The 26,055-nt window shown below is 44.6% G+C and overlaps 1 protein-coding gene across 5 annotated transcripts in view; it reads left to right on the plus strand.

The window, feature by feature from the left end:
* Positions 1-25,738, plus strand: part of GALNT13 (polypeptide N-acetylgalactosaminyltransferase 13) — a 50,275-nt gene extending 24,537 nt beyond the window's left edge. For 2 of the 5 annotated variants that reach the window (XM_088168447.1, XM_088168448.1), the window contains 6 exons: positions 3,273-3,390; positions 8,958-9,138; positions 11,763-11,902; positions 14,905-15,003; positions 16,483-16,617; positions 18,616-19,721. In XM_088168447.1, the coding sequence (XP_088024573.1) occupies positions 3,273-3,390; positions 8,958-9,138; positions 11,763-11,902; positions 14,905-15,003; positions 16,483-16,617; positions 18,616-19,281 (1,339 nt within the window). In that variant the 3' untranslated portion in view covers positions 19,282-19,721. Of the gene's footprint in view, positions 1-3,272; positions 3,391-8,957; positions 9,139-11,762; positions 11,903-14,904; positions 15,004-16,482; positions 16,618-18,615; positions 19,722-24,231 lie in introns of those variants that run through there. The other 3 variants (XM_088168451.1, XM_088168450.1, XM_088168449.1) reach the window with 3 other exon arrangements.
* Positions 25,739-26,055: the final 317 nt, after the last annotated feature.

Raw genomic sequence — 26,055 nt, forward strand, 5'->3', positions numbered from 1 at the left:
AGGAAAATTAATTAGGAAAATTAATTGGGAAATTGGGAAAATGAATTATCCTAACGAGCTGCAGGGCCTTGCTGAACTCCATCCATCCTGGCTCTCCCAAATCCATTCCCAGGCACAGGGAATTTTCCAAGGAATGCAATCCCAGTCCTTATTTCCTTACCTTGAAACGGAGCAGGGCTCAAAATTAATCCCGGCTCAGAAACTGAATTAAAATTGATAAAGCCAAAAAATGGGGTTTGTTTAATTCCTTTTTTCTTTTTTCCATCATTTTTTTTTGCTGGAATTTTGAGGGATTCTCTGGGTAAAAAGGGAGTTGGGAAGCACAGGGGGCAGAGGGACAGATGTCACCTGTGCCACAGTTGTCACAAAGAGCTGAGAGTGAAGGGTTGGTGCTTTAGGCTGGATTAAGTCCAAAATCTCAGGGTTTAGTCCAGGAATTTCAGTCTTTGGTGTCAGAGAATCCCAGAGTTATCCAGGAATCATGGAATCATGGAATTATCCAGGCTGTGCTGGATTTTTATGGATATTCCCGTGTTTTCCCTCAGTTTTTGAAGCTGAAGGCCCTCCAGGCTGGGTTTAGAAATATTATAAATGTGGATTGTGGTCCAGGAAATGTTTTGTATAAATTAGGGATCGAGAGGGAAAATGCAGGATCATATCCTAGGAAAAAATACAAGATCAAAAAATAGGAAAACCCACAAGATTTAAATATCTGGAATGAGTTTGGATCATGGAGTCTCCTGAGCTGGAAGGGGCCCCCAAGGACCATCAATCCAACCCCTGGCCCTGCAAGACATCCCAAAAATCCCCAAAATCCCCCCCTGAGCCTGGGAACATTCTCCAAATGTTCCTGTAACTCTGGGTATTAATAACATGTTACTTATTACCTTGATATTATATGAATATCTTAATTATTAATAATTAAACTTAGAGTTGATTGCAGTTAATTAACCCAGCCCGGTTGATGAAGAGCAGGGATTGATAATTGATCCTTTATTCCCACAGAGGTTTGGTTTTTGTGGGATTTTGTGCTGGTGGAGCCCTTTGGGTGCCCGGGATGGGATTCCTTGGGAAAAGCAGGATGAGGTGGTGCCAGGGCTGGAAATTCCTTTGCCATCCCTCGTCCTCTGCCATCAGGAAATCCTGGCATGGGTTTGGCTTTTCTGGGATGGCTCCCGTGTTTTTGTGTGCAGGAATGGGAATGCTGCTGCTGCTGCTCAGGGCTGCAGGAATTGGGAAGCAGATGTTGTTCCCAAATTTAATCAGGTGATGATGAGAGTCAATCACAGCCATTCCCACAGGGAAAAGATGCAGAGCTGAGGAAAGAATTTATTTTTACAGTCTGAAAACCACTTTAAGCCTGATGTTTTTGGTGGAGGTGGATTCCCAAGGAAAGCTCTGGTTGTGTCCCATTAAATTCACATCCCAGGGAACATTCCTGCCTGCTGCATTCCTGTGATCCCAGGAGCTGGGCTGGGGATTAGGGCAGGAGTTACTGAATTTTCCAGTGTGAACTTTGGCATTCCCAGATTTGTCATGGAGGGATTTAGGAAGAGTTTGGTTTCAGAAAGCAAAACTGGAGTCCTTTGGGAGAATCCAGGACTGTGTGTCCAGTTCGGTTTCCTCCTTCAAAATTTGCTTAAGGCTCAGTCTTGGAAAAAATGGGAAATTCTGTGTTGAGCAAAGAGTAATGAGAGTATCCATGTGGGGGGAGGAAGGAGGAGGAAGGAGAATGTTGGGATTGGGAAGGACCTTAAATCCCATCCCATTTCATCCAGGGACACCTCCCACTATCCCAGCCTGGCCTGGGACACTGCCAGGGATCCAGGGGCAGCCACAGCAAATCTGGGAATTCCCAATTCCCAACATCCCATCCATCCCTGCCCTCTGGCACTGGGAGCCATTCCCTGTGTCCTGTCCCTCCATCCCTTGTCCCCAGTCCCTCTCCAGCTCTCCTGGAGCCCCTTCAGGCCCTGGAATGTGCTGGAAGCTCTCCCTGGATCCTTCCCTTCTCCAGGGGAACATTCCCAGCTCTCCCTGGATCCTTCCCTTCTCCAGGGGAACATTCCCAGCTCTCCCTGGATCCTTCCCTTCTCCAGGGGAACATTCCCAGCTCTCCCTGGATCCTTCCCTTCTCCAGGGGAACATTCCCAGCTCTCCCTGGATCCTTCCCTTCTCCAGGGGAACATTCCCAGCTCTCCCAGCCTGGCTCCAGAGTTTCCTCCTAAGGGTCATTCCCACAAATCCCACAGGTTTGGGATGAGCTGAGCCCCAACCCCTTTGGCCGTGCTGGGACATCCCAGAGGAAAGCTGGGATTTGGGATGAAGTTGTTTTATCCCAAATAAATCCCCCACGGGCTGGGCTGACCATTCCTGTGTCATGGAGGCTTGGAATGTTGGAAAAGAGGGAGCAGCAGTTTCCAGGGAACTCCACCAGGCCCATACCAAGCCCTGGGGGAAGGATTTCCAATCCTCCCAGCAGAGATTTTCCTGCTCCTTTGGTGTTGTCCTGGGCAAAGCTGAGCCATGAAATTCCTCCCAACCATTCCCAATTGGATTTGAGCTGCTGCTCACTCAGGAAATTCAAAATCCCACCCAATTTACCCTCAGAGTTCTCCTGAAATAATCCATGGAAATGGGAACAACCCTAGAGTGGAGCTGGGTCAAAACTTGGTGAATTTTGGGGAAGAGCAGGAAAAATCCAGTCAAAATTGTCTTTATTACTCCTTGGAGTGTGGCTGGGCCTGAGCTCTGTGGATTTTGGGGGAGAGCAGGAAAAATCCAGACAAAATTCTCCTTTTCAAGTTGTGTTCCATAGAATTCCTGTGCAATGAAATGTGCTGTAAATTCCAGAGTGTCCAGACTTTAAAAAGTCTTTTTCCTTTCCATTCAACTCCTCCCAACCATTCCCAATTGGATTTGAGCTGCTGCTCACTCAGGAGGCCAAAAATCCCACCCAGTTCACCCTCAGAATTCTCCTGAAATAATCCATGGAAATTGGATTTGGTGGGGAGGGAGAGACCCTGGAATGTGGCTGGGCCAAAACTCTGGATTTGGGGGAAGAGCAGGAAAAATCCAGACAAAATTCTCCTTTTCAAGTTGTGTTCCATAGAATTCCTGTGTAGTGAAATGTGCTGTAAATTCCAGCGTGTCCTTTAAAAAGTCTTTTTTTTCTTTTTTCTTTCCTTTCTCTTTTTTTTTTTTTTTTTTTCTTTTTCCCCCCCTTGTTTTCCTTTGTTTTTTTTTTTTTTTTCTCTTTGTTTTCCCCCCAGGACCCCAACTATGGCTGGTGGCCTGTTTTCTATTGACAGGAACTACTTTGAAGAGATAGGAACTTACGATGCAGGAATGGATATCTGGGGTGGCGAGAATCTTGAAATGTCCTTTAGGGTAATTCCTGTTTTCCTTCCTTTTCTTTTCCCCAAAAAAAAAAAAAAAAAAAATTCCCCCCCATTTGTGCTGTCATTCCTTCAGGGAGCTCCTGCTTTAGCTGGCCTGCAAGTCGTGGGTTAAATGGAATTTTTGAAATTTGGGGAAACCTCGTTGGGGTGTTTTGGGAATTTTTTTTTTTTTTTTGCTGCATGGAATATTTTAATATTTTATCCCTCCAAAATCCCACATATTTTAGTCATTCCTCTGTGGAAGAAACGAGGTGCCCAGTGGAAATTTGATATAAATTTATGTTCAAAAATAAAATTGAAGACGTTTTGGGAATGATGACTTGCAAGTTCTGGCTGGAATTCTGGGTGTGTGCCAGGGAAATTCTGTGTCCTGCAGAAAATGCTGATTTTCCTGCTGGGATAGGTGTGAGCCACAGCTCTGAGGGAAATGCATCCAGTCCTTGTCCTTTGGATAGAAAGGAAAAGTGGGAAATTGAGGCTTGGATAATGGTTGGGAATGGCTTTGATGTGTCACAATTTTGGGATTTAGTGATGGGAATAACCCCCAGGATCCCTCTGGAGCCCACAGCACATCCTGGGAATGCTCCTTCCCCATTTTCCTGTCTTTTCCATTCAACCAGCACCATTTTCTTTGCCAGGAACACCTTTGAAGTTTTTTTTAGGGAACGGATTTTTCCAGGGAAAACCAGCTGGGAATTGGAAAATTTTCCAGGCCATTCCTCTGAACTTTAATTGTTCCCTTTGCAGGAAAATCAAAGGGTTCAGTTCCCCTCCTGAGCCTGGATGCTCCAAATGAGGAGATCCCAGGATTTTTTTTCCTGGTTTAACCCTAAAATTCCTCCTTGGATGTGCCAAGGTCCCTGGGCAGGAATGATTTTCCTTGGTTTTCCATGTTTTCCAGGAGATCCCTGGAGCAGGGAGTGTCAGGCACTGTTCCAACATTCCAAATGTCCTTTCCCACCCTAAACCAGTGAATTAATGGGGTCAGGGATAGGAATAAATCGGGATATTGCTGTGGGAAGGCCAGGGAATCACCTGGTGCTGTTTGTTGGGATTGAGAGCTCTGGAAGGAAAAGCAACTGAAAATCCAGGGATGTTTTGTGTGACTTTATCAGGGACACCAAAGGGTTCAAATCCCAGCTGGGGGAACAAATCCATGGGGAATTGGGAGCCAGGAGAGCTGAGGGATTGGGGAGGTTCCTCCCTGCCCTTATCCAGCAGGATTTGGGAATATTTCCTGTCAGGAAAACAACTGGGAGATGATTGGGATTGGAGCAGGGCATGGAGATGTTCCTGGAGCTGTTCTTACATCCAGGATTTTATCCCCAAAGGGTGGGAGGAGATTTGGGATTGGTTCAGAATAATTAAAATAAATTTCCCCCCAAATAAATTCCCCCTCAAAAAAAAGATTAAAAAAAAAATCCAAAAAATAAACTCACCTCCCTCATATTTTGTGAATTCCTGAATTCTCCAAAATGTTCTTCCCTGGATCACTCCTGTCTCATCTGCATCCAGCTCCAGCATTATCCCAAAGAATAATTAAAAGGATTTCCAACTTTTTTTTGCTCTCAGAGGCATTTCCAGGAGGAGCATCCATGGGGTATAATTTCATTATTTTGGGAAAATCCATGAGTCTTTAATGATTCCTTTTAGGAATATCTTTCAATTAGGGAAAAATAATGATAATTCCTGTCAGGAATCTCTTACAGCTCCAAGGGTTTGCTTTAGCCAAGGAAAACCTGATTTATTCCTAAACTTTATTTTTATTTATGGAATTATTGCCATTTTTAGTTTTCTGTTAAATTCTCCGAGTGGTTTTATCCCACTTGGAGAACGCCCTGAAAACTTGATGCTCTGAAAGGAATTCCTATGGCTTTGGAAAGGGAATTAAAAATAATCTGTCCATCAGAAAAAAAAAAATTCCTTTGATATTATTCCTTAGGATAACCCAGGAAGGGCTGGGAAAGGGAATGTGAGCTCTGAGTGGGGTAGATTGGGGTTTATTTGGGATTTCTGGCACTGCTGGAAGCACAGGAGGGACAGGGAAAAGGGGATTTCCCTGGGGATGTGACAGTGCTGAGTTGTTCTGATCTCTGGAATTCCTGCTTGGGCTGTTCTGGGAATTGTGACAGGAAATTCCTTGAGAATCCAATCAGAATCCTGGCACTGGAGCCAGGCTGGGAGAGCTGGGAATGTTCCCCTGGAGAAGGGAAGGATCCAGGGAGAGCTTCCAGCACATTCCAGGGCCTGAAGGGGCTCCAGGAGAGCTGGAGAGGGACTGGGGACAAGGGATGGAGGGACAGGACACAGGGAATGGCTCCCAGTGCCAGAGGGCAGGGATGGATGGGATATTGGGAATTGGGAATTCCCAGATTTGCTGTGGCTGCCCCTGGATCCCTGGCAGTGTCCCAGGCCAGGCTGGACAGGGCTGGGAGCAGCCTGGGATGGTGGGAGGTGTCCCTGGATGGATTGGGATGGGATTAGGATGGGATTTAATGCCCTTTCCAACCCCAACCATTCCAGAATTCCCTGAGTCCCTGCAGTCACAGCAGTGAGGGATGAATGCATTCCATGTGTGGGGAACAGATCCCTGAAATCCCACAGTTCTTAGCCAGGGTGGGAACTTTGGGAAAGCAGTCACATTCCCAAAGAGTATCCCGGATTTGTTTGGGATTTAAAAAAAAAAAAATTGAAAAATCCCTTTTCCTAAGAAAAAGTTTGCAGGTTCCCCCACATCCAATCCCAGCTGGCACAGGGAGCAGGTTGCTCCGAGGAGAGCCAAAAATGGGCTGGAAAAGTGTCCAGGAATTTAAGATTTTAAAAAATGGTGGCATGGGAGGAATTTCCTGCCAGTTGGAATGGGAAAACAGCAAAGGAATGCTGGGATTTGGGATGGAGGGCGCCTCAAAGCAGGTCCAGTTATTCCCAGATTGCTCCATAAGCACATCCATGCTGAATATTTTGGGATTTCTTCCTTGGTGTATATTTGGGATTATTCCCAGATTTCTCCATGAACACATCCCTGGTGTATGTTTGGGATTTATTCCATGCTCCCAGGTTGCTCAGGGAATACATCTCTGGAGTATATTTGGGGTTATTCCATGGGGTATATTTGGGATTTTTCCATGGAACTATTAGGGGTTATTCCATGGAGTTATTTGAGTTTATTCCACGGAATTATTAGGGGTTATTCCACCCTCCCAGGTTGCTCCATGAGCACATCCCTGGGGTGTATTTGGGATTCATTCCCTATTGTATATTTGGGGTTATTGCATGGTTTTGGTTGGGGTTATTCCATGGAATTATTTGGGATTTATTCCATGGATTTATTTGGGGTTTATTCAATGGAATTATTTGGGTTTATTCCACTGAATTATTTGGGGTTATTCCATTGAATTATTTGGGATTTATTCCATTGAATTATTTGGGTTTATTCAATGGAATTATTTGGGTTTATTCAATGGAATTATTTGGGGTTATTCCATGGATTTATTTGGGGTTATTCCATGGAATTATTTGGGGTTATTCCATGGATTTATTTGGGGTTATTCCATGGAATTATTTGGGGTTATTCCATGCTCCCAAGTTGCTCCATGAACACATCCCTGGGGTGTATTTGGGATTTTTCCTTGTTCCCTCTGGAATTCCCGGAGTTTCCCCGAGATAACACCGGGATATTTTAGTGCTGATCCCACAGAAGCCATCCCTCATTCTCATGGAATTCTGGAAATGGAAGGAGCCCTAATAATCGAAATTAAAAATTTGAAGTACATAATTGAAAAAAAATATTTGAGATAAATAATTGGCATGAAAGCCTGAACTAAAAATCATTAAAATAATTGAAATAGATAATTGAAATAGATAATTGAAATCATTAAGATAAATAATTAAAATATTTAAATTAATCAAATCAATTAAAATATGCAAATTAATGGAAATAAATAATTAAAATAAGTAATTAAAATAAATAATTCGGATCCTTCTGGCTCCTTAGGAGGGGACTAAAGCCAGGCCAGCAGTGGGGTCCCATCCCTAAGGATTTAAAAGCTGTGGAATGAGGGCATGGATCAGTGGTGGATGTGGTTAACTCTGGACTCAATGACCTTGGAAATCTTTTCCAAGCTAAATAATTCCAGGATTCCTGGCCTTTCTCATTCCATAGGGATCCAGCAGCAGTGTGCTGCTGAAATCCCCCAAAATTCCATGATAAATGAAGAATGCTATGTGGGGAACTTCTCCCAGATGGAAATTTTCCCTGTCCAGTGCTGGAGACAAAATTTGTGCTTGGGATAATATAAAACGTGATGGGATCCTGGAATTGAGAACTTTGGGGTTAAATAAAATAACAAATTCTGCTTTTCATACCTCCTGTTGGTTTTCCATAGAATTCCTGTGAGATGAAATGTGCTCTAAATTCCAGAGTGTCCTTTAAAAAATCTTTCTTTTTTTTTTTTCCCATTGAACTTGTCCCAGAGATTCCAAATTGGATTTGAACTGCTCCTCACAGGAGCCCCAAATCCCACCCACTTCAGCCTCACTTTCATTGCCACCCAGAGCTGAATTTCTGAATTTTCCCTTTGAATTCTCTTGAAATTCCCGATGAATTGGGTGGGGACACCAATGGGGTCACAGCTCCCAACCCCTCTGCCCCTGCTGTGTTTGGGTGTCTTGGTTTGAAAGTCAGGAGTTTGTAAAGAAAGGCAGGAAATTGAAATGGACAATGCAAAACCCCTCCCTCCAAATTATTGTAATTTTGAAATTAAGGGGCTCTCAGGCAAAGATATGGGAATAGGAATAATAGTTTACTAGGAAAATTAAAATAGAAATACAGTAATAAAAAAAAAAAAAACTAAAAAAACAAAACCCCAAAAACCAAACCCAAGGCACTGCCCCCGTCAGTCAGTCAGGGTTGGTGCAGTCCCATTCCATGGTGGCTGCATCCTCCTGCAGTGACAGATGTGGTTCTGCTGGAGCAGGGCTCCTGCACAAGGTGCAGTTTTCCTCCAAAGCTGCAGGGATGATGTGCAAGGCTCTGGTTTTCCTCTGGGATGCAGTGGGAAAAGGCTGCTCTGCTGTTCCAAATCTCCCCTTTGATCTGGGTAGGAAATGCTCGGCTCCTGCCCTGGCTGGAGCATCTCCCAATGGGATGATGGAATTGGATCAGCCCTGCCCTGGGACTGCATGGCCATGGACAGGAGAGATCTCCTGGAGGGAGGATGGGCTGTGGGCAAGAGAAAGATCCAAAGCCCAGCTGGTTTAACAGCTGAGCCATGAACAGGAGAGATCCCTTTGGAGATAAAGATCCAAAGCCCAGCTGGTTTAACAGCTGAGCCATGAACAGGAGAGATCCCTTTGGAGATAAAGATCCAAAGCCCAGCTGGTTTAACAGCTGAGCCATGAACAGGAGAGATCCCTTTGGAGATAAAGATCCAAAGCCCAGCTGGTTTAACAGCTGGGACAGAGCACACACTGCTGGCCACAGCCTGGTTGGAAAGCCAAGACATTGGGGCTGTTTTCCTCCACGTTTCCTCCACATTTTCCGTGTTCCTGTTGCAGATCTGGCAGTGTGGAGGCTCCCTGGAGATCGTCACCTGTTCCCATGTGGGACACGTTTTCCGGAAGGCGACTCCCTACACGTTCCCGGGAGGAACCGGCCACGTCATCAACAAGAACAACCGCAGGCTGGCCGAGGTCTGGATGGACGAGTTCAAGGATTTCTTCTACATCATCTCCCCGGGTATGGCTGGGTCTGGGATCAGCTCGTGGTCTGGAACGCTCCCTGAAAAAGGGGAACTGGAAATGGGAAGTGTTGTGGAGTTATGGAGGTGTTTGGGTTGGAAAAACCCTCTGAGATCATTGAGCCCAACCATTGCCAGCACTGCCCCTGTCCCCAGTGTCACATCCCCAGGGCTGTGAAATCCCTGCAGGGATGGGGACAACACCTGAGCCCCTTTTCCATGAAGGAATTGTCCCAAAATCCACCCTGCCCTCCCCTGGCCCAGCCTGAGGCCGTTCCCTCTCCTCCTGTCCCTGTTCCCTGGGATAAGATCCCAAATCCCCCCGGCTGTCCCCTCCTGTCAGGGAATTCCAGAGAGGGAAAAGATCCCTCGGGATCCTCCTTTGCTGCAGCCTGAGCCCCTTCCCATTTCCCTCAGGAATTCTCCAGCCCCTTTCCCATTTCCCTCAGGAATTCTCCAGCCCCTTTCCCATTTCCCTCAGGAATTCTCCAGCCCGTTTCCCAGCTCCGTTCCCTTCCCTGGACACGCTCCTTCCCCTCAAGGTCTCTCTTGTCAGGAGGGCCCCAGGTTATCCCTAAAATCCCCCAGGAATCCAAGGGAAGGACAGCAGAGGTCCCAGCAGGAACACGAACCCTTTGGGGCACAACATCTGGAATTTTCCTCCTCACATGTGGCTGGGAGCATCCATGGACTATGGAAGTGTGGGTGCTATTTTATTTTGGGATCATTTTCACGTTTTCCCATCTTCAAAGTTCCTTCCCAATGGAATTCCGTGGCAGCAGAATCAGTTTCAGTTTTCCCTGGCAAGTCAATAATGTCTGTGTGAGTTCTGTGCTGCTTCTCCTGCGTGATTTCCTGGTGTGATCCCTCACCTGTTCCACCTGAATTCCTGCTCTTTTCCACAGGCTGCTCCAGGAATTTGATTTTTCCCAGAGATTCAAGATATCAGGAGCCAGCATTTCATCCCAGTTCAAAGAATCTCTGGGATTTTGCTCGTGGAATGCCACTTCTCCTGTGGCTGCACGAAATGAGCTCATGGAATATTCCTAATCCATCCTGGAAATCCCTTAACAAGCCAGGAAATGTAAAAAGTCTGTGCTCATTTTAAGCGCCCCATAATGGTATATAAAAAAAAAAAAATCTATATTTATGGATCTCTCCCTTACAAATTTTATCCCATCAATTTTTAAGGAATCTGTTCCTTTAAAACAGAAAAATTAGGATGCAATGCCAACCTGCTTTTTATATTTTTTTTGAGGTTATTCCTTGTTTTTCCATAAGGAAAACCTGTTTTTTCCTTCTGGATTGAGCCCAAATCAACTGGAATTTAGTTCTCCTGGAAGTGCCCTCTCCTCTTCCCAGTTTCACATTCCCAGAATTTTGGATACAAAATTCCAACACAGATCCCTTGGAGAAAATTGGATTGCAGGGAAAGGGTGGAATTAGGTCACTGCCAGTGCCAAGGGTTTGTCATCCAAAATTTCAGCCGTGGGGAAGAATTTGGGAATAGGTGGTCTTTGTATTATCTGATGTCTTCCCAAGTTATTTATTAATACCTGTATTAATTAATAGATAAAATATAATGAAGTGGTTCTCCAGCATTAAAAGGAAATGGAGGAGAAAGGGAAATAATATGAACCTTTTCATGGATATTCTCTATAAAAACAAGTAGGATATAATAGATTTTTTTTTTTAAATAGGGCATGCCTAAATATAAAAAAAAATCCTAAATATTTTTAATCAGCTTTTTGATCCTTTCTCCTTCCTATTAATGAGGACAAGAGAGATCTCTGGATAATTCTCTGGGAGAACAAAGGAATTTGCCTGTTGGTAATGAGGGCTCTGTTCTCATGGCACAGCTCCTCTGGGAGCTGATTCATCCCAGGAGAGAGGAGCAGGGGCTGCTCCCACCGGGAAATAGAACTCGCACCATAATAAGGGGCACACCTCATAATTACATCCCAAATTAAAAGTCTGGAGCAATCCTGTTCCCTGGGAAAATAGAATTCTGCTGGAGGAGAGCCCAGCTCTCATTTTTGGGATCTTGAGGGTATTTTTAATTGGTACCTTCTCCTGTTTTTGTGTGGATAACAAGAAAATCTTTATTCGTGCTGAGATGTTTTTTGGGTTCCTGTCTCGCCGTTCAGAGGTGGTGAAGGTGGATTGTGGAGATTTTTTTCAGGAAAGCCCTGTGGAGGAGATGGAGATGACTCCAGGATTTTCCCCAAATGTTTTTTGGGCTCTTGTCTCGCCATTCCATGGGTGGTGGATGTGGATTATGGAGATTTTTCCGCCAGGAAATCCCTGCAGGGGAGATGGAGGCAGTTCCAGGATTTTCCCCAAATGTTTGATGGGTTTTTTGGGATCTTGTCTCGCTATTCCAGGGGTGGTGAAGGTGGATTATGGAGATTTTTCTGCCAGGAAAGTCCTGTGGGGGAACTGGAGGCAGTTCCAGGATTTTCCCCAAATGTTTTTTGGACTCCTGTCTCACCATTCCAGGGGTGGTGAAGGTGGATTATGGAGAGGTTTCCATCAGGAAAGCCCTGTGGAGGAGATGGAGATGACTCCAGGATTTTCCCCCAAATGTTTGATGGATTTTTGGGCTCTTGTCTCACCGTTCCAGGGGTGGTGAAGGTGGATTATGGAGATGTTTCCGTCAGGAAAGCCCTGCGGGAGAGCCTGGGGTGCAAACCCTTCTCCTGGTACCTGGAGAACGTCTACCCCGACTCGCAGATCCCACGGCGCTACTACTCCCTGGGAGAGGTACGAGCCTGGAATAAACTGGGAATGATGGGAAACGGGAACTGCAGGAAACCAGGATAGAAAGGAAACCAGGATAGAGAGGAAACTGAGAATTGCAGGAAACCAGGAAAGAGAGGAAACTGGGAATTGCAGGAAACCAGGAAAGAAAGGAAACCAGGATAGAGAGGAAATTGGGAATTGCAGGAAACCAGGAAAGAAAGGAAACCAGGATAGAGAGGAAACTGGGAATTACAGGAAACCAGGAAAGAAAGGAAACCAGGATAGAGAGGAAATTGGGAATTGCAGGAAACCAGGAAAGAAAGGAAACCAGGATAGAGAGGAAATTGGGAATTGCAGGAAACCAAGATAGAAAGGAAACCAGGAATTGCAGGAAGCCAGGAAATTAAGGAAACCAGGAATTGCAGGAAACCAGGAACAGAGTAAACCAGGAATTAAAGGAAATGAATAAGTACAGGAAACCCAGAGTAGGATAAACCAGTAAAGCAAGAACTGGAAACCAGTAAGTAAAGGAAACCAGTAAGTCCAGGAAAACAGGGACTACAACAAAGCAGGAAGTCTAGGAAAGCAGGAAAGCCAAGAAAGAAAGGAAACCAGTAAGAACTGGAAACCAGTAAGCAAAGGAAAGCAATCTTACAGGTAACCAGTAACCACAGCAAACCAGCAAGGAAAGAAAACCAGTAAATCCAGGACGCCAAGAAATGCAACAAACCAGTAAACAAAGGGAACCAGTAAATAAAGGGAACCAGTAAGTAAATGACAGCTGTAAATACAGGAAACCAGTAGGTAAGGAAAACCAGTAGTACTGGAAACCAGTGAGTAAAAGAAAAAGCAGTAGTACAGGAAACCAGAAAGAACTGGAAACCAGTTTGTAAGGAAATCCAGTAAATCCAGGAAACCAGTAAACAAAGGAAACCAGCAGTGCAGGGAACCAGTAAAGGGAACCAGTGGGTAAAGGAAAAACCAGTAGTACTGGAAACCAGTTAGTAAGGAAAACCAGTAATCGAGGACACCAAGGAGTGGAGGAAACCAGTAAATAAATGAAACCAGTAAGTACAGGAAACCTGGAAATAAAGGAAACCAGTAAGTACTGGAAACCAGTTAGTAAAGGAAATCAGTGATTCAGGAAACCAGTAAAGGGAACCAGTAGTAGGGGAAATCAGTGAGTAAAGGAAAAACCAGTAGTACAGGAAACCAGTAAGAGCTGGAAACCCAGTAAATCCAGGACATCAAGAAGTGCAGCAAACCAGTAAATAAATGAAACCAGTAAATAAAGGGAGCCAGTAACTGCAGCAAACCAGTAAGTACTGGAAACCAGTAAGTAAAGGAAATCAGCAATGCAGGAAACCAGTAAAGGGAACCAGTAGTAGGGGAAATCAGTGAGTAAGGGAAAAACCAGTAGTACTGGAAACCAGTTAGGAAGGAAAACCAGTAAATCCAGGACACCAAGAAATACAGGGAACCAGTTGTACTGGGAACCATTTGTACTGGGAACCAGGTGTACTGGGAAGCTGGAGGTGTCCAGAGCCAATGGATCCATTCCCAAGGGGATGAGTTGGCTTTGGGGCCAAGCCTCATGTGCTGGAGTTCCCTCCTTGTCTCTTCTTCCTCTTGATCCCACATTTTTCTTGATTTCCATTTTTATAAATCCTTTGCAAGGAGAAGTTGGTGTTCCAAACATATTCCTTTTTCCTAAAAAAAAAATCCCCCTTTGAATCAAGTGTCTATTCCAAATGTTCACCAGGCAAATTTATCTCCCAAATGGAGCAGGAGACTGGAAAAGTGAAGTTTGGGATTAATGTTTTGACACAATGAACACGCAGCCCTTGAGGGGAACCTTCCATCATCATTTATTGCTTAGAAAGAGACTAAAAATGGCTTTTTTGGGATTTTTTTTTTTTAAAGGAATGTTTGGTCACTGAGTGTTTTCCAGCCTGGAGTTGAGGATCATGGATATTCCTGGTAATCCCAAAGTTCTGGGGCCACCAGGAGCTGGAATTTCTTTCAAATTCAACAAATTCACCGTTAAAAATATTACATTGAGTCGTTCCTCTGCTGCTTTTTAAAAGCTCTGGAATGGCTTTGATGAGGATGGAATAACAATCAAAGGATTTGATGATGGAATAACAATCCTGGAATAACACTCCAAGGAACAAATGGCTTTTTTTTTTTTTTTTTTTTTTTTTTTGACATCCAGGGAAGTGATTTCCCATTGAAAATTGCCATTGTAGGCAGGAATAAAAAGCACTGGAGGATTTCAGGTTTAATCCTGCCAAAATAAAGGGAAATGGGGATTTCCAGCGAGGAAAGGACTTGTCTAGGGAATGTCAAATAAAGTGGGATTGTGCCACGTTGTCAGGCTGGAAAATGGGATGAGGAAGGCAGAAAATAGTGATTAAAACACCTGATTTGTGTGGCCTCAGTTCCCATGGAAACAGCAGCTCAGGCAGGAGCTGGGAATTCGAGCCCTGCTTGGCTGTTCCAGTGGAGCAGGAAAAGGGAATTAAAGCCCAGCGAGCAGCAGAGAAATGGGGAATTTTTTAAGGCATTAGAATTGGATTTTTTTGGGGATATTTTCCTGCCTTTCACAGGAGATTTGGGCAGGATTTGAGCTGCCCAAGCTGGAGCAGAATCGTTAGGGCAGAAATGATCCAAGTCCTGCCCTGGATGGCTCCTCCTGGGCTCAAATCCAAGGGGAAATGGTGGAAATCAAAGGTGGGCAGCACCAGGCCTCAGGCTGCATTTCCCAAGTGGATATTTTGGGGTTTTTTTCTGGGATAAACAGGCAGAAAAAAATGGGGATTTTGACAGATTTGGGGTAATCATCCTGAATTCCCTCATGGAATAGTGAGAGGTGTCCCTGGCCATGGACGAGCTTGGGGGCCCCAAACCATTCCATGACTATTTGGGAATGTGGTCTGCTTACAAATTGCAATTTTCTGCACCAAAATCTGGCAGGTCCAGGGAATATTTTAAGGAATGTTTCACCCCTTTCCTTTCTCCAGATCAGGAATGTTGAAACCAACCAATGCTTGGACAACATGGGCCGCAAGGAGAATGAAAAAGTGGGATTTTTCAACTGCCACGGCATGGGAGGGAACCAGGTAAATAAAACCAGGGAAAAAAGTGGATTGTTTGTCCAAAAATTCCATTGGAATGTTTTAAATATCTATTTCAATTCCATTTTAGATTTTCGTGTGAAAGTAATAGCAAAATAATCAATGAAAGTTCCCAAATATTTTCGATTTCGAGCTGAAGGATTTTAGGAGGGCTCAGCCATTTCCTTCCATTTCAGCTCCAGATTTTGGGGGAATATTGGTGCATATCCATGGGGAGTATCCCAGTGAATGTATTGAATGGAATCCTGCTGTCATTTAATCAGAAATTGAACATTCCACACACGAACACTGGGAAATTTGATCAGGAATTTGAGTTTCTTTTTGTAAAAAATGAAATGGGCAGGAATCTCCATGAACGTGGCTGGATCCATCTACTCTGAATGCATGCAGGGAAAATAAAAATCCAGGATATTCATGGAAGTTGAGTTCTTTAGTGGAATTCCAGCAGTGGGGGCCTGGGGAGTTTCATTTAGAGGGGCTGGAAAGGGATGTGGATGAAATTCTTGGTCTTGTGACCAACTGCTCTGGGTTAATTAGGATAAAATTTGCATATTCCAGTGGATATTCAAATAAGCATGGCTGTTCCAGATGGGATTTGGGATTATAATTATAAATTATAATTAAGGGACTTGTAAGCATATTTTAAATTAAATCTATTTTAATTAATTAGAATTTTTTCTTTATTTACGTGTAACATTTTCCAGAGGTGTTGCCAGCCTGGCAGGGTCACAATTCCCTGGTAGCTCTGGTATTCCAGACACCACATTCCTGGTGGGAAAGGCTGGGATGCTCCGTGTTCCCATCCCTGATTTATCCTTCCCCCATCCTCACTGGAGCCTCATTTCGCTGCTTTTTGGGTTGGAAAACCTTTCCCATCTTTAATTCCAGTGGATTCCTCTAATGGAAAACCTTTCCCTTCTTTAATTCCAATGGATTTCTCTAATGGAAAACCTTTCCTTTCCAATGGATTTCTCCAATGGAAAACCTTTCCCTTCTTGAATTCCAATGGATTTCTCCAATGGAAACCTTTCCCTTGTCCTGAATTCCAATGGATTTCTCCAATGGAAAACCTTTCCCTTCTTTAATTCCAATGGATTTCTCCAATGGAAAACTTTCCCTTGCCCTGAATTCCAATGGATTTCTCCAATGGAAAACCTTTCCCTTGTCCTGAATTCCAATGGATTTCTCCAATGGAAAACCTTTCCCTTCTTTAATTCCAATGGATTTCTCCAATGGAAAACCTTTCCCATCTTGAATTCCAATGGATTTTTCCAATGGAAAACCTTTCCTTTCCAATGGATTTCTCCAATGGAAGGCTCCATCTCCTGAGCCAGCCCGGGCTCACTCCCAGGGCTGGGGCTGGGGTTCCCAGGGCTGGGGTTGGGGTTCCCAGGGTTGGGGTTGGGGTTCCCAGGGGTGGGGTTGGGGTTCCCAGCCCTTTCCCAGCCCTGCTCTGTGTTCCAGGTGTTTTCCTACACGGCCGACAAGGAGATCCGCACGGACGATCTGTGCCTGGACGTGTCGCGGCTCAACGGCCCCGTCCTCATGCTCAAGTGCCACCACCTGAGGGGCAACCAGCTCTGGGAGTACGATGCCGAGGTATCCCGGGCCCGGGGGGTGGTGCTGGGATCCCAATCCCGGGATTCCTGAGGTTGGAAAAGCGTTCCAAGGTCATGGAGTCCAATGCCCGCCTTGTCCCCAGAGCTCTGAGTGGCAGCTCCAGGAATTCCTGGGACACTCCAGGGATGGGGATCCAAACCCCCCTGGGCACTTCCAATCCCTGAGCCCCCTTTCCATGGGGAAATTCCTGCTCTGTCCACCCTGAGCTCCCCTGAGCCCTGTCCCTGTTCCCTGGGATAAGATCCCAAATCCCCCCGGCTGTCCCCTCCTGTCAGGGAATTCCCACACGGATCCGAGTCTCTCCTCCTGGATCCACACCATGGCAGCAGCCCTGGGGATCCCAATCCCCCTGGGCACTTCCAATCCCTGCCCACCCTTTCCATGGGGAAATTCCTGCTCTGTCCCCACACACACAGAGGTTCCAGTTCCTGAATTCCTCCTGGGATTCACCCAATTCCGTGTTCCCACCTCACTGCACAATTCCCACAGGGATTTCCATTCACACCGAGCTCCACCTCCAGGAATTCCTGGGACATTCCAGGGATGGGGATCCAAACCCCCCTGGGCACTTCCAATCCCCGAACCTCCTTTCCATGGGGAAATTCCTGCTCTGCCCACCCTGAGGCTGGAAAAGACCTCTCAGGATCATCAGGTCCAAGCTGGGCCCCATCCCCACCTTATCCCCAGCCCAGACACGTCCAGGAATTCCTTGGACACTCCCACCCTTCCTGCCCGAAGCATGGAATTCTTCCGATAAAATAGACACAGGGAATGTGCTGGGTTTTCCCTTAAATCGAGCAGAATTTCCCGGGAATTGTGTAAAGCCCAGCTCGGCCATGAGATGGAGCTCCTAAAACAGGAATGCTCCATGGTTTTATGGCATCTCCAAGGATTGGCTGCTTGTTCTCCTGGAAAACATCCCATTGCACTCCCCGTCCCTGGATTTATTGAGGAAATCTTGTTATTGCCGATTTTCCTTGGAATATTCATATTTCAGCTGCCCATTTCCCCTTTCATTATTGCCATTAATTAGTGTATTCTTAACCTCCAAACATTCCTAATATCCAGGATTTTTATTCCCAAGAAAACAACCAGTTGTGATATTCCAATTTTTTTTCCCCCAGAGAAACAATTGCAGGATATTTCCTGAATCCTTTGCACTCATTAATTTCATTTTCCAGTGGAATTACACTGATTTTTCCTTTCCTTGCATATTTAGGAATTGCATGGAGGGATTTTGGGTGGTTTTTAGGAATTTTTAGGAATCCTGGCTTGGCAATGGACAACAGGGCCACAGCTGGAGATGAAATAATCCTAAAAAGGGAGTTCTCTGAAGGATTTTCATGGAATTTTCTATGATTTCCTGCTATTATTGTTTTTAAAAATAATTTTCTAATTTAATTTGTGGTATTTAAATATTGAATAAATTCCAGGCTCCCACGCCTGGTGATTCCTATTTGTGAGATCCAGAGAAACCTCTGGATGTGGAGGGAGGTGAAATCTTGGGAAGTAACATGCATGAAGGAACCCAGGGAAAAAATAAAGTTGGAAATGTGTCACAGCTGACAGGAAGGAGTTTAATTCCTTGTGGAGGGATGGTGATGTCAGGGTTTATTCCTGAAAAATTAATTCCTCGGGGTTTGTTCCTGACAAATTCCTCAGGACTTATTCCTGACAGATCCCTCAGGGTTTATTCCAAGGCTGCCAAAGCTCCAGGAATGTTTGGACATCGCTCTCAGGGACAGGATGGGATTGTTGGGATATCCTGGCAGGGCCAGGGGTTGGATCTGTGATCCCTATGGATCCCTTCCTGCTCAGAATTCCATGATTTTTTCTGGGATAATTGCCGCTATTTGTCCCCACTCGTGGTTTCCGTGCAAAGCTGTGGGATTTCCATCCAGGGAGAGCTGAGGGGATGCACAAAAAATGTTCCTGGGATCACTGACTCCGCTTTCCTTCTGTCTTCCCTTCCCTCAGTATTTTGGGAAATGGGAATACAGCTTTGAGGTAAGTCTGGTGCAATCCCTGGGCCAAATCCCAATCCCTGGAATAGCTCCTGTAGCAGTGCCCTCACTCAGAGCTTCTCCAGAGCTGCTGCTCCAACATTGCAGAGCTTCCCTCTCCCTGAGCCAGCCTGGGAGAGCTGGGAATGTTCCCCTGGAGAAGGGAAGGACCCAGGGAGAGCTGGGAATGTTCCCCTGGAGAAGGGAAGGATCCAGGGAGAGCTGGGAATGTTCCCCTGGAGAAGGGAAGGATCCAGGGAGAGCTTCCAGCACATTCCAGGGCCTGAAGGGGCTCCAGGAGAGCTGGAGAGGGACTGGGGACAAGGGATGGAGGGACAGGACACAGGGAATGGCTCCCAGTGCCAGAGGGCAGGGATGGATGGGATATTGGGAATTGGGAATTCCCAGATTTGCTGTGGCTGCCCCTGGATCCCTGGAATGTCCAGGGCCAGGTTGGACATTGGGGTTGGAGCAGCCTGGGAGGTTCCTGCAGGATCTTTCCAGCAGGGAATTGAAGCAATCCAGGGGTAGGAAGAATGGGATTGGGATCCACGCTCTGTGCTGGATCATGGGAATGGTGTCAAGAGCAGGGGGGAAATTTTGGGATATTTCTGCTAGGAATATCCCAATTTCCTGCTAGGAAAACCCCATCTCTGCCTAGATCATTCCAATGGGGAATTGCAGCAATTTAAGCATAGGGAGAATGGGATTGGGAGCCACAATCCACTCTGGATCATGGGAATGGTGTCAAGAGCAAGGTGGAAGAGGAAATTTTGGGATATTTGTACAGGAAAAAATCCCATCTCTGCCTGGCTCTTTCCAGTGGGGAATTGCAGCAATCCAGGGGTGGGGAAAACGGGATTGGGAGCCACAATCCACTCTGGATCATGGGAATGGCATCAAAAGCAGGAAGGAAATTTTACACAGAATTAAATCCCAACCCACAAATTTCCCATTTATACCCAGAGCATTCCCATCCATTCTCCACGAGCAATTCCCAATTTATCCCCACCCAACCCCGCCGGTTTTTTTTTTTTTTTTCCCTCCCACTTCTCTTCCCTCCATCCTTGGCCATTCCCGATTTTCCAGAGGAGAACATTCCTGCACATCATCACTCAGTCGTGCCTGACCCTGGGCAGGATCGAGGACGGCTCCCAGGGCCCCACGGTGGAGGCCTGTGACGGGAGCCCCCTGCAGAACTGGATCCTCCGCAATTATTCCCGCCTGGAAATCTTTAGGAAAGTTTATTCCAGCCCCACCGAGTATTTCCTGTAGGGCCCCTTGGCTTTGGAAACAAATCCGGGATGTGTTGGGGTAAGGAATTCCCAGGAATTCTTCCCGCTCTGGAGTTTGGATTTCTGTCTTGTTTTTGAGGTGGAATTTTTATGATTTTTTAATTTTTTTTTTTTTTATTTTTTTTTTTTAATTGGAAAGCGTTCGTTTTTCACGGAATTCGTAGATTTTCAGGGAGTAATTAAGGAATTTAGGAATTCCTAGGAGTTCTTCCCGCTCTGGAGCTCATATTTCTCTCTTGTTTTGGTTTTGGTTTTGGGGTGGAATTTTTGTGGTTTTAATTTTTTTTTTTTTAAATTGGAAAACGTTCGTTTTTCGCAGAATTCGTAGATTTTTGTGGAGTAATTAAGGAATTAAGGAATTCCCTGGAATTCTTTCCACTCTGGAGCTTGGATTTCTGTCTTGTTTTTGGTTTTGAGGTGGAATTTTTGTGGTTTTAATTTTTTTTTTTTTAATTGGAAAACGTTCGTTTTTCGCAGAATTCGTAGATTTTTGTGGAGTAATTAAGGAATTAAGGAATTCCCAGGAATTCTTTCCACTCTGGAGCTCGGATTTCTGTCTTGTTTTTAATTTTGAGGTAGAATTTTTGTGGTTTTTAATTTTTTTTAATTGGAAAATGTTCCTTTTTCGTGGAATTCGTAGATTTTTGTGGAGTAATTAAGTCATTAAGCAATTAAGGAATTCCCAGGAATTCTTCCCTCTCTGGAGCTCGGATTTCTGTCTTGTTTTTGTTTTTGAGGTAGAATTTTTGTGATTTTTAAATTTTTTTTTTAATTGGAAAACGTTCGTTTTTCGTTGAATTCATAGATTTTTGTGCAGTAATTAATGGAATTTTAAGTGGATTTTTCCAACACTTTTTTCACACAGATTTTTATATAAATCCCTAAGGAGATCCCAAAGTTTGACATCAGCCTGGGCTGCTTGGGATGAATTTTGGGATGAATTTTGGGATGAATTTTGGGATGAATTTTGGGATGGATTTTGGGATGGATTTTGGGATGAATTTTGGGATGAATTCCTCCTTTCTCACTCTCTCCTGAGGGTTCCAGGATTTTCCTGCCCATCCTGGTTTCGTGTCATTTTTCATACAATTTGCATTAAAAAAAAAATCATAATTTTTAAAATAAAATTTCATAAAAGTTTCACCAAGTTTTCATGGATTTTTTTGGTAGACTTTTCATAGAATTTTCTTACAATTTTTCATAGAATTTTCATAGAAATTTTTCACGGAATTCTAATAAAATTTGATAAAATTTTTTGTAGACTTTTTCATAGCATTTTCATAGGTTTTTAATAGAATTTTCGTGGAATTTTTCATGGAATTTTACGAGGATTTTTGAAACACTTTTCCCACAGAATTTTCATCATTTCATGTCATTTTTCATAAAATTTTGTATAAAAATTTGCATAAAATTTCATACAGTTTCATACAACTTTAATCAAATTTTCATGGATCTTTTGTAGAATTTTCATAGAATTTTCTTGTAATTTTTCGTAGAATTTTGATAGAAATGGTCCATGGAATTTTAATAAATTTTTTCATAGAAATTTTTCATAGAATTTTTTCATAGAATTTTTCATAGAATTGTCCATATAATTTTCCTAGAATTTCCTAGAATTTCCTAGAATTTTCTTAGAATTTGATAGAATTTTTCATAGAATTAAATAAAATTTTTCATTTCAAATTTTCCTCTAAAACAAGACAGAAAATGATTTTATAGCTATAGGATAGAACAGATGTTCCATGTTAGTTCTTCTTAGTTCTTAGTAATTATTAGTCACTAGTAATTATTAGTCTTAATTATTATTAGTTTGAATTAATTTGGGATTAATTAAACTCTTTAGATTTCCCCTAGATTTTCCTTGGCTTTTTTGCTAGAATTTTCCTAGAATTTGATTTTTTTAATGGATTTTTCCCTGTAATTTTCGTGGAATCTTTCATATCCTGTGGAGGAGCACAGGGAGATGGGTGGTAGGAAAACCAAATTCCTTGTAGGAATTTCCCAGCACTTCAGTCGGAACACCAGAAAAAAGTCTTTATTTTCATATAAAAATATAAATTTATAAACAAATAAATATTAAAATATTATTATAAATAGAAATATTTCTATTTATAAATTTTATACATACGTGTATTATTTATTTATACCTAAAATTAGAATATATAGAAATATAGTAGATAGACATTTACATGAATAAACACCAATATATGTTCATTATATTTTATTTATATGTTCATTATACATTATTTATAATATATAAATATAATGCCCTATTTTTCAATAAATATAATGTTATACAGAAATATTATAAATAATGAACATAAATGGTGTTTATGAGCCCTGAGAGCATCAGGTTCTTATAGAAATTATTCCAATTTTCCTTCAATTAAGAGTATTATTATTTTATTTTGATTTATATTTTGAATTATTCTCTCCTATATTATTTCAATATTATTTTATATTCTCTCATATTTAGTATTATTCCATAGTATATTTTAATACATTTTAAATTAAATATTATATTTTGTATTAATCTATAGCATTTCATATATTATTGTAATATCGTACATAATATATTTTATATAATTATATATTGATTTATTTAATATTTTCTTTTTATATTTTACATTTTATATTTTATTTTCTATTCTATTCTATTCTATTATTTTTACTTGTTCTGTTGTTGATTTTTATGGTACAAAATCTATTTTATATTATTCGATATTATATTATTTAATAGATTCTTTTAATATTACATATAGTCTTATATATTATTTTGTTTTTTATAATTTTTATATTATTTTCTATTGTTTCATATTATTTAATAATAATTGTTCCCTATTAGTTATGTATTTTATATGTGTTTTAGAAAATATTATAACATATAATATATATGTGATATATAATATATAAAATATAAAATATCAATATTTATCCTCCAGCAGTTCCCACCATTCCAGCCCCTCTATCCCTAAGGAGATCCCAAAGTTTGACGTCCTTGGGGCTGTTTGGGATAAATTTTGGGATGAATTCCTCCTTTTTTCCCCTCTCCTGAGAGGCTCCAGGATTTTCCTGCCCATCCTGGTTTTCCCTCTTTGTTCCCTTGCCGTGAAATCAGGCCCTGCTCCAATGGATGAGCCAGGATTCCCACCCCAAAATTCCCCATTCCCAGAGCTCCTGCGAGAGCTGGGAATGTTCCCCTGGAGAAGGGAAGGATCCAGGGAGAGCTGGGAATGTTCCCCTGGAGAAGGGAAGGATCCAGGGAGAGCTTCCAGCACATTCCAGGGCCTGAAGGGGCTCCAGGAGAGCTGGAGAGGGACTGGGGACAAGGGATGGAGGGACAGGACACAGGGAATGGGCAGGGATGGATGGGATATTGGGATATTGGGAATTGGGAATTCCTGGGAATGGTGATGGGAACACTCCCAGCTCAGTTGGGACTGAACCTGTCTGGTGTTATTGAATTTCCTGTTTCACTTCCCAGGATTTATCCATGGATTTGTTCTCCCAGTGGAACAGGTGCTGTTTTTATTCCTTCCCACTCGTTTTGTGTCCTTGTAATTCCCCCATCCCTCAGCAATGTGGGATCAGAAGGGGTGTCCCAAGAAGGAAAAACGCCCTGGGAACAGGAGCCTTTCCATGGAATTCTGAGCAAATCCATTTCCATCAGCAACAATTCCTGCTCTGCTCCCAAACATCCACATGGCCGTGGAGACCAAACTCCTCCATCCAACAGCCCTGCCTTGGAAATTCACGATTTCCTTGGAATTCTTTTCCCTTTGCTGAGGGATTTGTTTGCTCAGCGGAAGGAGGAGCAGAGTGGGATGTGCCAGGGATGTCCTGGAGCTCCAGGACAGGGAACGGAGCTGTCCCTTCCACATCTTGGAGCTCCAGGACAGGGAACGGAGCTGTCCCTTCTACATCTTGGAGCTCCATGACAGGGAACGGAGCTGTCCCTTCCACATCTTGGAGCTCCATGACAGGGAACGGAGCTGTCCCTTCTACATCTTGGAGCTCCATGACAGGGAACGGAGCTGTCCCTTCCACATCCTGGAGCTCCAGGACAGGGAACAGAGCTGTCCCTTCCACATCCCGGAGCTCCAGGACAGGGAACGGAGCTGTCCCTTCCATGGGAACCGAGCTCTCCCTTCCACATCCCGGAGCTCCACAACATTCCCGGCGCTCCCCTCAACGCCCAGACCAGGCGTGGAACGCCAGGGCGTGTCACTCCCCAGCTGGAATTCCAGCGGGAATGGCGGGTTTCAGCAGGAATTCTCTGTCCTCCCCCCTTGCAGAAGCTCACCCTGAGGCACCTGAACAGCAACCAGTGCCTGGCGGAGCCGTCGGAGGAGGACCGGCTGGTGCCCACCATGCGGGAATGCGGCAGCGCCCGCTCCCAGCAGTGGCTGCTGCGCAACATGACCCTGGGCGCCTGATTCCCGCCTCCCATCCCGCTTTTCCTGCTTTTCCCGCTGCCCCCGGCGGTGCCCAGCCCCGTCCCGACCCCAGGGGATGGCGTTCCTGGAGCAGCGGTGCCCTTGGACTCGTGATCCGAGAGCTGCTGACAGCGACACCGGCGCGCTCCGGGAATTCCAGAGGCATGGTGTGACCCTGGAGGAGTCGGGATTTGGAGGTGTCACATGTCACCACGGAGAGGTGGCCCAGCTGAAAGGGCCCGTGGCACCAGATGGCACCCGGAGCCATCCTGGGAGGTGTGGCCCGAGCGGGTGGGATGTGCTGGAGAATATCCTGGGGAATATCCTGGGGGATATCCTGGGGAATATCCTGGAGAATCCTGGAGAATATCCTGGGGAATCCTGGAGGATATCCTGGGGAATCCTGGGGGATATCCTGGGGAATATCCTGGGGAATATCCTGGAGAATCCTGGAGGATATCCTGGAGAATCCTGGAGAATCCTGGAGGATATCCTGGAGGATATCCTGGGGAATATCCTGGGGAATCCTGGGGAATATCCTGGAGGATCTTGGGTGTTCTCTCGTGCCCGGTGGGATTTGACAGCACCAAAGCTTCCTGGGCTATGCTGGGAAAAAATGGGATCTGGTGTTGGGAAAACCAGGCCAAGACTGCACTTCACCAGGAATTCCAACAGATGAGACCACAGGAGACACGGGAATGCCACGGGGAAGGAGTGGCACTCGTGGGACTTTGGAGTGACACGAGGGAACTGTCCCCTCCTTCCGTGGGAATGGAGCTGTCCCTTCTTCCATGGGAATGGAGCTGGGGCTGGACCCGGGGCTCCAGGGACACCTGGAAGGACCAAAACTGAGCCCTCTGGAGCTTGGATGATCTCCATCCCTCCATCCCTCCATCCCTCCATCCCTCCATCCCTCCATCCCTCCATCCCTCCATCCCGACCCATCCTTGAATCCCTGCATCCCAGCACAGGCCCAGCTCCATCCCTGGATCCACACCCAGCTGTGCCTCCAGCTGTTCCCATTCCCACAGGAACCCACAGAGGCTCCTTTTTGGTTTTTGGGATTGAGGGGATCAATCCTCGTGTGGGTGTGGCTGTTCCCAAAGCTCTGCTGGCCCTCGGGAGCTGCTCCCAGCTGGGATGTGGGGACAGGGCCATTCCTGGAATGTCCTTTGGGAGCCGCCCCAAACGCAGCTGTGGCACACTGGGCTGGAATTTTGGGAATTCTCACTGCCCAGAGGGCTCAGGAGACTGAAATCCCATGGCAGCACGGGTAAGTGGGGAAATATTTCCCAGGATTTCCCCCAAAATTCCCAAAAATCTCTGTAAATGCACTGGGTCATTAAAGATGCCGGTATTTTCTGTATCCTGGTGGTTGTGGATTCATCCCGGGGTTTGGGGGTGTGCTGGAAATGACAGAGGATGTTTGCTGGGATAAATGGGAAGAGGAGGGAGTTCAGTTGGGAAAAGGATTGCTGGGAATGCATGGAGCTGGAATATTCTGGATTAATTCAGATTGGGGGCTCATCCCCAGCCTCCTGCCCAAATATTCCTGCTCCTCATCCTCCAATCACCCTGAAAATACAAAATGTGGTTGAAAAGATCCTCCCAAAAAGGGGGAAGGTTTTGTTCCGTTTTGTAAAAAGAGTGGGAAAACATCAGGATCAAATTTCAACGGGAATT

This window comes from Sturnus vulgaris, chromosome 7 (genome assembly GCF_052056855.1).
Source record: "Sturnus vulgaris isolate bStuVul1 chromosome 7, bStuVul1.hap1, whole genome shotgun sequence".
Taxonomy (NCBI): Eukaryota; Metazoa; Chordata; class Aves; order Passeriformes; family Sturnidae; genus Sturnus; species Sturnus vulgaris.